The 12533-nt window shown below is 46.3% G+C and overlaps 1 protein-coding gene across 1 annotated transcript in view; it reads left to right on the top strand.

Annotated features, from left to right (window-relative positions):
• Window positions 1-764: 764 nt before the first annotated feature.
• Window positions 765-12533, top strand: part of PRAP1 (proline rich acidic protein 1) — a 45518-nt gene continuing 33749 nt past the window's right edge. Inside the window, exon 1 of the mRNA XM_038744443.1 lies at window positions 765-839. Coding sequence (XP_038600371.1) covers window positions 829-839 — 11 coding nt within the window. The 5' untranslated portion in view covers window positions 765-828. The remainder of the gene's footprint in view (window positions 840-12533) is intronic.

Here is a 12533-nt window from a genome sequence, read left to right on the forward strand (position 1 = left end):
CCGTTGTTGAGTAGGGACTGTCTCTATACGTTGCCGAATTGTACTTTCCAAGCGCTTAGTACAGTGCTCTGCGCACAGTAAGCGCTCAATAAATATGTTACATGTATATATGTTTGTACATATTTATTACTCTATTTATTTTACTTGTACATATCTATTCTATTTATTTTGTTAGTATGTTTGGGTTTGTTCTCTGTCTCCCCCTTTCAGACTGTGAGCCCACTGTTGGGTAGGGACCGTCTCTATATGTTGCCAACTTGTACTTCCCAAGCGCTGAGTCCAGTGCTCTGCACACAGTAAGCGCTCAATAAATACGACTGATTGATTGATTGATTGATTGATAAATACGATTGAATGAATGAACGAACGATGCCCGGGTCTTGCGCTTCTTCCACTGTGCCACGGTATCTCCCAGTCTGACAGGAAGTGGGCCTCAGGAGAAGCCAGAGGACGTGTCTGCCCGGGATTTTCAGGGTTGCTCCTCCGGCATTCCGCTCTCCAGTTCCCTCCCCATGCCAGGGTTCAGATGGGGGTGTCACAGGGGGCTGGGAGGTAAGGGGAGCACAAGTCTTCCCAGCTTCCACCCCCACCGTGCCCTGCCTGCGGAAATGCCGGGGCCCCGGAGGAGCGCTGGGTGCGACCGCTGGGAGAGGCAGTCACACGGTCCGCCAACGTTTGAGCTTTGACCGTTTCACCTTCCACCTCCAGCCAGTGATAACGGCAGATACCAAACATCCAGTCGCCCCAACCCAGCACCGGAGATTCCCGATCCTCCAGCTCAGCAAGAGACCGCTCCGGAGAGACGTCACAGAGTGGGAAAACTCCACCATGAAGAGCGGGTAAAGTGCTTTCCGATCCCTCTCCCTTTGGCCGCATCCCACCCAAACAGGTCCGGAAGGCCTTGGCCCACAGATGGCCTCCACCCTCGAAGCAACGTGGCTCAGCGGAAAGAGCCCGGGCTTTGGAGTCAGGGGTCAGGGGTTCGAATCCCAGCTCCGCCACTAGTCAGCTGTGTGACTTTGGGCAAGTCACTTCACTTCTCTATGCCTCAGTTACCTCATCTGTAAAATGGAGATGAAGACTGGGAGCCCCACGTGGGACAACCTGATCACCTTGTAACCTCCCCAGCGCTTAGAACAATGCTTTGCACATAGTAAGCGCTTAATAAATGCCATCATCATCATCCTCCCTGCTCCACCATAATAATAGTAACAATGGTATTTGTTATAATGGCATTTTATAATGGCATTTATTAAGCGCATTTGTTAAGCACTTACTACATACCAAGCACTGTTCTAAGCACTGTTACGGATACAGCACTGTTCTAATCAATCAGTCGTACTTATGAGTGCTTACCATGTGCCTGTATTACTAATAATACCACTAGCATTTGTTAATCAATCAATCAATCAATCGTATTTATTGAGCGCTTACTGTGTGCAGAGCGCTGTACTAAGCGCTTGGGAAGTACAAGTTAGCGCTTACTATGTGCCAGGCACTGTACTAAGCATTGGCGTGGATACAGCACTGCACTTGGGGGAGTACAATACAACAGAGTTGGTAGACACATTCCCTTCCCACAGCCAGCTGACACTCTAAAGGGGGAGATGGACATTAATATAAATAAATAAATTACAGATAGAAGAAATAAATTACAGATAATGATGATATGTGACTTTAGTAGGGCTTTGAAAAGAGGGAAAGAGGTGGAGAGAGGGTGATGTAAAGGGGGAGGGGAGCTCCAGGATGGAGGGAGGATGTGAGCGAGGGGTCGATGGTGAGAAAGATGAAATGAAGCCACGGTGAGTAGATTGCTGTTGGAGGAGTGAAATTTGTGGTCTGGGTTTTAAAGTGAGAGGAGAGAGGCTTAGGTAGGTAGCATGTTTGTCTATACCCGCTTCCGCTCTTCCAAATCTTTCCTTGATCCCTTCCAATCTGGCTTCCAACCTCTTCACTCCATGGAAACTGCTTTCTCTAAGGTCACTAATGACTTGTTTCTTGACAAATCCAATGGCCTCTACTCCATCCATCAAACGTATTTATCGATTTATCATCTTTGTGCAGGAACGCTCTGGGCATGTTACTCCCCTCCTCAAAAATCTCCAGTGGCTGCCTGTCAACCTATGCATCAAGCAAAAACTCCTCACTCTCAGCTTCAAGGCTCTTCATCCCCTCGCCCCCTCTTACCTCACCTCCCTTCTCTCCTTCTCCAGCCCAGCCCGCACTCTCCGCTCCTCTGCTGCTGCTAACCTCCTCACTGTACCTCTCTCGCCTGTCCCGCCATCAACCCCCGGCCCACATCATCCCCCTGGCCCAGAATGCCCTCCCTCCACACATCCGCCAAGCTAGCTCTCTTCCTCCCTTCAAAGCCCTATTGAGACCTCACCTCCTCCAGGAGGCCTTCCCAGACTGAGCCCCCTTTTTCCTTCCCTCCTCCTCATCCCCCCCGCCCTACCTCCGTCCCCTCCCCACAGCACTTGTCTATATATTTGTACAGATTTATTACTCTATTTCACTTGTACATATTTACTATTCTATTTATTTTGTTAATGATGTGCATTTAGCTTTAATTCTGTTTGTTCTGATGACTTTGACACCTGTCTACATGTTTTGCTTTGTTGTCTGTCTCCCCCTTCTAGACCATGAGCCCGTTTTTAGGTAGGGACCGTCTTTATATGTTGCCGACTTGTACTTCCCAAGCACTTAGTACAGCGCTCTGCACACAGTAAGCGCTCAATAAATACGATTGAATGAATGAATTTATCGAGTGCTTACTGCGCGCAGAGCACTGTACTAAGCACTTCCTAGACTGTGAGCCCGTTGTTGGGTAGGAACCGTCTCTATATGTTGTCAACTTGTACTTCCCAAGCGCTTAGTACAGTGCTCTGCACATAGTAAGCACTCAATAAATAAATACGATTGAATGAATGAAGAGTACAATACGACAATAAAAGACACATTCCCTGCCCTCAGTGGGCTTACAAATCCTCCTCAGCCTCTAAGCTGCCTTCGACACAGTGGATCACAAACTTTTCCGGGAAACATTATCCAACCTCGGCTTCATTGACACTGTCCTCTCCGGGTTCTCCTCCTATCCCTCTGGCAACTTATTCTCAATTTCCTTCATGGGCTCCTCCTCTGCCTCCCATCCCCTCGCTGTGGGGGTCCCTCAAGGTTCAGTTCTGGGTCCCCTTCTATTCTCCATCTACACCCACTCCCTCAGAGATCTCATTTGCTCCCTCTTCAACCACCATCTCTATGCAGATGATTCCCAAATATACTGCTCTACCCCCCTCCTCGCCCCACAGCACTTGTTTACATATGTACATATTTATAATTTTATTTATTTTTATTACTGGTGTGTATATGTCTATGATTCTGTTTATTTATATTGATGCTATTGATGCCTGTTTACTTGTTTTGATGTCTGTCTCCCCTTTCTAGACTGCGAGCCCCTTGTGTGCAGGCTCTATTGCTGAATTGTACTTTCCAAGCGCTTAGTACAGTGTTCTGCACATAGTAAGTGCTCAATAAATATGAATGAATGAATGAATGAATGAACATCTCCAGTCTTGATCTCTTTCATCTTCAGCCTTACATTTCCTCTTGCCTTCAGGTCATCTCTACCTGGATGTCCCTTTGACACCTCAAACTCCACATGTCCAAAACTCAATTCCTCATCTTCCCGCCCAAACCCTGTCCTCCCTGTCTTTCCCATCACTGTAGACAGCACTACCATCCTCCCTGTCTCAAAGCCCATAACTTTGGCATTATCCTCGACCCATTTTTTTTTCATGGTACTTGAAAAGCACTTACTATGTGCCAGGTACTGTATTAAGGGCTGGGGTAGATACAAGAAAAGATAGATCCAAGATAAGATTATTACAGTCCCTATAATAATAATAATAATAATAATGGTACTTTATAAGTGCTTACTATGTGCCACGCACTGCTATAAGCACTGGGGTAGATAATAGCTAAAATGTTCGGACACAGTCCCTGTCCCTCAAGGGGCTCACAAAATCTCCATTTTACAAATAAGGTAATTGAGGCCCAGGGAAGTGAAGTGACTTGCCCAAGGTCACCAAGCAGACATGGGGTAGAGCCAGGATTAGAACCCAAGTCCTTCTGACTCCCAGGCTGTGCTCTATCCACTAAGACACGCTGCTTCCCTGCCCCACATGAGGCTCAACAGTCTAAGTTGAAGGGAGCATGATTTAATCCCCATTTTACAGATGAAATAACTGAGGCACAGAGAAGTTAACCTACTTGACCAAGGTCACGCAGCAGACAAATGGCAGAGCCAGGAATAGAACTGTACTTGTTGCTGAATTGTACTTTCCAAGCACTTAGTACCATGCTCTGCACACAGTAAGCAACCAATAAATACGATTGAATGATTGAATGAACCCAGGTCCTCTGCCCCGTCATTTCAGACTTCACAAAAATGGCTAAAATCCATCCTTTCCTCTGAATACAAACTGCTATTACCGTGACCCAACTTGTTCTCCCAAGTGCTTAGTACAGTGCTCTGCACACAGTAAGTGCTCAATAAATACGACTGAATGAATGAATGATCCAACTACTTACTCTATCCCACCTTAATTAATGCATCAGCCCCCTTGCTGAACTCCCAGCCTCCCAACTTTCCCCACTCCAGTCCATTCTTCACTCTGCTGTCCAGATCATTTTTCTGGAGACCGTTCAGGCCAAGATTTCGCCACTCCTCAAGAATCTCCAGTGATTGCTCATCCACCTCCTCAAACAGACACTCCTCACCATTGGATTTAAAGTGCTCAATCACCTTGCACCCCTCAACCTCTCTGATTTCCTAATGCAATCCAGCCCGCACGCTTTGCTCCTCTAACGCCAGCCATTCGCTTTACCTCCATCTTGTCTATCTTTTGGGCGACCCCTCAGCCACATCCTGACTCGGCCTTGGAACTCCCTCCCCCTTCCTATCCAACAGACAAGCTCTCTCCCCACTTTCAAATTCCTATTAAAACTACATCTCCTTCAAATGACCTTCCTCCTTTTCCCTCTTCCTTCTGCATCACCCTTCTACTTGGATTTGTACCCTTCGTTCACCGCACCCTCGGCCTCACGGCACTGATGTATATAATAATAAAAATAATCATAGTATTTGTTAGACGCTTACTATGTGCCAAGCACTGTTCTAAGTGCCGGGGTAGATACACGGTAATCAGGTTGTCCCATGTGGGGCTCATAGTCTTAATCCCCATTTTATAGATAACTGAAGCACAGAGAAGTTAAATGGCTTGCCCAAGGTCACACAACAGACAACTGGCAGAGTTGGGATTAGAACCCACATCCTTTGACTCCCAAGCCTGTGTTCTTTCCGCTAAGATACGCGGCTTCTCCATAGCTGTAGTTTTGTTTTAGTATCTGTCTCCCCTATAAACTGTAAGCTCCCTGTGGGACGGTATATGTGTCTACCAAATCTCTTCTATTTTACTCTCCTAAGTGCTTAGGACACAGCTCTGCACATGGTAAATGCTCAACAGATATGATTGACTGAGGAAGAGAACTGATTGAGTGTCTTGAAGGAGCAGTGAAGCAGCGTTGCTTAATGGAAAGAGCCAGGGCTTGGGAGTCATGAGTTCTAATCCCAGCTCTGCCACTTGTCAGCTATGTGACCTTGGGCAAGTCACTTTAACTTCCCGGTGCCTCAGTTACCTCATCTGTAAAATGGGGATTAAGTCTGTGAGCCCCACATGGGACAACCTGATCACCCTGTATCTACCCCAGTGCTGAGAACAGTGCTTGGCACATGGTAAGCGCTTAACAAATACCATCATTATCACTGAATCCACTAGTGAGGAATTTCTGTATGATGCGGAGATGGATGGGCAACTCCTGGAGGGTTTTAAGGACTACGGAGATGGGAGCAGAATGGTTAAAAAAATTGATGAGGAGAGCAAAGTGAAGCATGGAGTGGAGAGGGAAATGGTGGAGGCAGGGAGGTCAGCAACGAGGCTAAGGAAGAGGACAAATCCTAGGCCCAACATGGTGGTTATTTGGATATAGGGGAAGGAGAAAATTCTAGAGACGTTGTGAAGATAACATCCATCTTCTCCTTTGCCTCTTTGTCTCTCATTCCTTACAATGCTGTTGCTCACAATGAATTGCTCCATTCTTGCTAGCATTGTGCCATGCTAAACTTTTCTCAGCAGTTAATTGTTAATAACAGTGGTATTTATTAAGGAATTACTAGGTGCCAAGCACTGTGTGAAGAGCTGAGGTACATAAAATGTGGTCCGACCAGAAACAGTCTCTATTCATTCAATCATATTTATTGAGCGCTTACTGTGTGCAGAGCACTGTACTAAGCTCTTGGGGAGTACAAGTTGGCAACATATAGAGACAGTCCCTACCCAACAGTGGGCTCACAGTCTATTCAACACAAGACTCGCAGTCATAAGGGGAACGAAAACAAGTGTTGAATTCCTATTTTATAAATGAGGAAACTGAGCCCCTGGGATGTTAAGTAACTTCCTCAAAGTCACACAGCAAGCATGTGGGGAAACTGGGATTAGAATCCACTTCTCCTGACTCATTTTAGTCTGTAATGCAGCATTGTGTGAGGTTTTATTGACTGTGTCCTTAAAATGCTCCCTCTGCCCTCCTTGCTTCGGGCTTCCCAGTTTCAGCTCTCCATACATCAGAAGTTTGGGGGTCCTGCTGTCACTCATTCTCCTCAAATGACCGACCCAGCATAGCTGTGTTAAAATGAGTACAGCTTTGATGGGCAGAGAGGCTCCCACTGGAAGCTCTTTCCACTCCACCTCTCAGTTCCAGATTTAGGAATTCAGAGTTTCCATTCACGCGTCTGCCCCCACTAAGTCCCCAGATTTACATTTTCCCCTCTCTGAAATGTCCTTTTGTTAATAATGGTATTTGTTAAGTGTTTACTATGTGCAAAGTACTGCTCTAAGCGCTGGGGAGGTTACAAAGTAATCAGGTTGTCCCACGGGGGGCTCACAGTTTTAATCCCCATTTTACAAATGAGGTAACTGAGGCACAGAGAAGTTAAGGGAAGCAGCGTGGCTCAGTGGAAAAGAGCCCAGGCTTTGGAGTCAGAGGTCGTGAGTTCAAATCCCACCTCCGCCACTTGTCAGCTGTGCGACTTCGGGTAAGTCACTTAACTTCTCTGGGCCTCAGTTACCTCATCTGTAAAATGGGGATTTAGACTGTGAGCCCCCCGTGGGACAACCTGATCACCTTGTAACCTTCCCAGCGCTTAGAACAGTGCTTTGCACATAGTAAGCGCTTAATAAATGCCATTATTATTATTAAGTGACATCCAAAGTCACACAGCTGACAGTTGGTGGAGCCGCAATTTGAACCCATGACCTCTGACTCCAAAGCCTGTGTTCTTTCCACTGAGCCACACTGCTTCTCCTAGTTTAGTTGTGCCAAAAGCCCATCATCCTAGGTGTGGAGAACCCCAACCCTGCTGTACCTCTGCCTCACCAAGAGGTTTCCAAACGCTTTTGGCTTGGCCTCATTATTTCAATCCCAGCCCAAACATGAGCATTGACTATTCCATGCCTAGAAGCAGCAGAACGTGTTATGTGCCCTGAAAGAGAAGACACTCCGACTGATAATGGAATGATTTAGAGGCTTGGAGAGTGAAAGAGAGAGAAGGGGAGAGAGAGAGAAAGAGACAGAGAAGGGTAGAGACAGAGAAAGAGAGACACTATGGACTTCCTGTAGCTGGGATTTCCACCCCATCTCCTCTCAGGAACTGCTCATTTCAACACCTCCTGCAGCAAGTCATTCAAGCAAATCACTTCATCAAAACTGCTTCCTTGGCGGATGTAGAGAAATAGGGTGGTTTTAGTGCAAATGACCCTTAGGGGAGGTGGAATTCATTCTCCTAATTGGTTGGCGCCCACCTCGTTTTTTCTGCTGTCTGGTTCCGGCCAGGACCCACCCAGGGGAACGGAGAGAGACACTGTGGGACTGTTTGGAAAGAGTCACAGTCGCCCCTGTGCCTCTCTCCTCCCTACTGACAAGACTCCCCCTTATTCATCCCCCCCTCCCAGCCCCACAGCACTTATGTCCATATCTGTAATTATTTATTTATAATAATGTCTGTCTCCCACTCTAGACTGTAAGTGCATCGTGGGCCGGGAGTGCATCTGTTATTTTTCAATCATATTTATTGAGTGCTTACTCTGGGCAGAGCACTGTACTAAGTACTTAGGAGAGTATTATCTAACAAGTATTTTGTTGTACTGTATTTTCCCAAGTGCTTAGTACAGTGCTCTGCACTCAGTAAGCACTCAATAAATATAACTGACTGACTGATTCACCAAATCCTCTGTAACCTCCAGTCTGCAGAAAACCCTCATGCGCGGACACAGCCCCGAAGAACCACCGCATGTGGTGTCTACTGAGAAAAATGAGGCCAAGGATGTGCATCTGTCCTACAGGGCATTTGACGTGGGAGGCCGTTTAATTAAATTGTTCATTACACAACTCGCTTTTAGCGAAAAGAAAATGCAGCCTCCTCTGCATTGGGGCTGTCTTGTCTGTGACGCTCAGCTCTCTGTCGGTTCTTTAGACAGTAAGGATGCTTAACCCCAGTAACCCATTTAATAATAATAATGATATTTGTGGCATTTGTTAAGCGCTTACTATGTGCCAGGCACTGTTTTAAGAGCTGGGGTAGATCTTGCCTAGTAGCTGGACATGGGAGCACAGATGTGAGCCCACCCTATTATTATTGACAGCTGAGGGATCCTGGAAGCCGGGCTTTTTCTCTGCCGTCAGGGGCTCTGGCTGGGTGGGAAGGGGTACTGCTGATCTATTAACCAATTAATGATATTTATTAAGTGCCTATTATGTGCTGAGCCCTGTACTAAGCACTCGGGGGAATAAGGTACAGCAGAATTAGCAGATTCATTCCCCGCCCATAACGAGTTTACAGTCTAGAGGGGGAGATTAGCCCAATTCACCCACCGGTCGGGCCAAAAAAGCTTTCACCAATAGCAATAATAATGTCTTATTTGTTAAGCATTTACTATGTGCCAAGCACTGTACTAAGCACTAGGGTAGATACAAGATAATCAGTTCGACACGGTCTCTGTCCCTCATGGAGTGTACAGTCTAAGGAGGCGGGAGAACAGCTACTTATCTGCTGTGTGACCTTGGGCAAGTCCCTTCATTTCTCTGGGCCTCAGTTACCTCATCTATAAAATGGGGATTAAGACTGTGAGCCCCATGTGGGACAGGGACTGTATCCAACCTGATTTACGTGTATATAGCTCAGTGCTTAGGACAGTGCTTGGCACATAGTAAGTGCTTCACAAGTACCAGAATTATTATCATCAGGTATCTTTTATGGTATTTTTTAAGTGCTTATTATGTGTCAAGTACTGTTCTAAGCACTGGGGTAATAATAAATCCCCCCCATCTTACCTCCTTCCCTTCCCCACAGCATCTGTATATATGTATATATGTTTGTACATATTTATTACTCTATTTATTTATTTTACTTGTACATATCTATTCTATTTATTTTATTTTGTTAGTATGTTTGGTTTTGTTCTCTGTTTCCCCCTTTTAGACTGTGAGCCCACTGTTGGGTAGGGACTGTCTCTGTGTGTTGACAACCTGTACTTCCCAAGCGCTTAGTACAGTGCTCTGCACACAGTAAGCGCTCAATAAATATGATTGACTGATTGATTGATTTGTTAAGCACTTACTATGTGCAAATCACTGTTCTAAGCACTGGAGTGGATACAAGGTGATTAGGTTGTCCCACGTGGCGCTCACGGTATTAATCCCCACTTTACAGATGAGGTCACTGAGGCTCAGAGAAGTTAAGTGACTTACCCAAAGTCACACAGCTGACAAGTGGCGGAGCCAGGATTAGAACCCATGACCTCTGACTCCCAAGGCCAGGCTCTTTCCACTGAGCCACGCTGCTTCTCTGGGTAGATACAAGTTAATCAGGTCAGACCCAATTCCTGTCCCAGAAGGACCCCATTTTTACAGTTGAGGAAACTTGAGAACTGAGGCACCGAATCCTCATTTTAAAGATGCGGAAACTGAGGCCCAGAGAAGTGAAGTGACTTACCCAAGGTCACAAAGCGGACAAGCAGCAGAGCCAGGATTAGACACCTGGTCCTCTGATTCCTAGTCCTGGAAAGGCAAGGTCCGACAGAGGGTCAGTGGAGGGGGAAGAAGGTCAACCAGATTTCTGTCAATCCTCTGCGCTTCCTGCCTACCTGCCTGATTCTTCTCCCTTCTCTATGGGCTTGGAATCTGGCCAAAGCAAATAATGGCAGCAAAATTCATTTCCTCCTCCTCCTCAAAGGGCAAATCAATTTCCAGTGCATCGCAGCTTCAAGCAGAGTCGCTTAGTGGAAACAACCCTGGGCTTGGAAGTTAGAGGGCATGGGTTCTAATTCCGCCTCCGCCACTTGTCAGCTGTGTGACTTTGGGCAAGTCACTTCACTGGGCCTCAGTTACCTCATCTGTAAAATGAGGATTAAGACTGCAAGCCCAGCTACCCTAGTGCTTAGAACAGTGCTTGACACATAGTAAGCACTTAAATACCATCATTACTAGAGAAGCAGCATGGCTCAGTAGAAAGAGTCTGGGCTTGGGAGTCAGAGGTCATGGGTTCATTCATTCATTCAGTTGTATTTATTGAGCGCTTTACTGTGTGCAGAGCACTGTACTAAGCGCTTGGGAAGTACAAGTTGGCAACATATAGAGACGGTCCCTACCCAACAGCGGGCTCACAGTCTAGAAGGGGGAGACAGACAACAAAACAAAACATGTTAACAAAATAAAATAGAATAAATATGTACAAAATAGAATATGTACAAATGGGTTCTAATCCCAGCTCCGCCACTTGTCTGCTGTGTGACTTTGAGCAAGTCACTTCACTTCTCTGGGCCTCAGTTACCTCATCTGTAAACTGGGGATTGAGACTGGGAGCCTCATGTGGGACAATCTGTTCACCTTGTATCCCCCCCACCAGCACTTAGAATAGTGCTTAGCACAAAGTAAGTGCTTAACAAATACCATTATTATTATTATTATTATTACTAATGAACCTTGGTTCAGCCTGGATCTTGGTCTGTTTTCAATGGACCAAGGAGCTGCCCTGCTTGAGTCGTACTGATTCCTGGCCACGGCAAGCTCCTTCCTCCTCTGGAGAATGAGGCAGGAGGTGTGGGAGGGTGAACGATAATGATAATAATAATAATAGCATTTATTAAGCGCTTACTGTGTGCAAAGCACTGTTCTAAGCACTGGGGAAGTTACAAGGTGATCAAGTTGTCCCACAGGGGGCTCACAGTCTTCATTCCCATTTTACAGTTGAGGTAACTGAGGCCCAGAGAAGTTAAGTGACTTGCCCAAAGTCACACAACTGACAATTGGTGGAGCCGGGATTTGAACCCATGACCTCTGACTCCAAAGCCCGCGATCTTTCCACTGAGCCACGCTGCCTCTGTTACTTCAAGCCACTCTTTCCACTAGGCCACAGAAGCAGTGTGGCCTAATTGGAAGAGCACTGTGTTCTAATCCTGACTCTGCCACTCGTCCTCCTGAGTGACCTTGGGCAAGTAGGTCAACTTCTTTGTGCCTCCATTTCCTCATCCATAAAATGGGGATTCGGACTGTGAGCCCTATGCGGATCAGTGACTGTTTCCAATTTGATTGTCTTGTAGCTTCCCCAGGGCTTAGCACAGTGCCTGGCACACAGTAAGCGCTTTCAAATATTATTATTATTATCATCATTATTCAGTGACTTTGACCTAGATGGGAGGACATGGACAAATATGACAGAATTTATGAATAATAATAAGAAGAAGAAGAAAAAGAAGAATGATGATTGCATTTAAGTGCTCATTATGTGCTGAGCACTGTCCTAAGCACTAAGGGTAGATACAATAGAAGCAGACTGATCACAGTCCCTTGTCCTACACATTGCTCACAGTTTTATGAAGCCTATGTGTCAAGGCTGGAGTGGATGCAAGATATAATCAGGTAAAAAGATAAGTGCTTAGTACAGTGCTCTGCACACAGTAAGCACTCAATACGATTGAATGAATGAATCAGACACAATCCCTTCCCCACGTGGGGTTCACACCCTCCCTGCTGTTGCTTAATCAGTGGTATTTATTGAGCACTTACTGGGTGCAGAACACTGTACGGCACTGAGCTCTGCAGACAGCTTGGGCGAGTACAGTACAACCGAGTTGGTAGATGAGTTTCCTGCCCACAAGGCGCTTACAGTCTGGAACTCTCCCTCCCTACTCCTCCCACGATCCTCTGGTCTCCCTTCCTCTGAGCACTTGTGTCCTCCTGAAGTGTTTCTGGGAGAAATCTGTCACGTCTCTCACCTTGTATTCCCTATCTGCCTCCTTCACATCACCGACCTAAACACTTAACAGTGGGGCCTAGTGGAAAGAGCGCAGGACTGAGAGTCAAGGGACCTGGGTTCTAATCCCTGCTCTATCGCTTTCCTCCTGTATGAACTTAGGCAA

This window comes from Tachyglossus aculeatus, chromosome 3 (genome assembly GCF_015852505.1).
Source record: "Tachyglossus aculeatus isolate mTacAcu1 chromosome 3, mTacAcu1.pri, whole genome shotgun sequence".
Taxonomy (NCBI): Eukaryota; Metazoa; Chordata; class Mammalia; order Monotremata; family Tachyglossidae; genus Tachyglossus; species Tachyglossus aculeatus.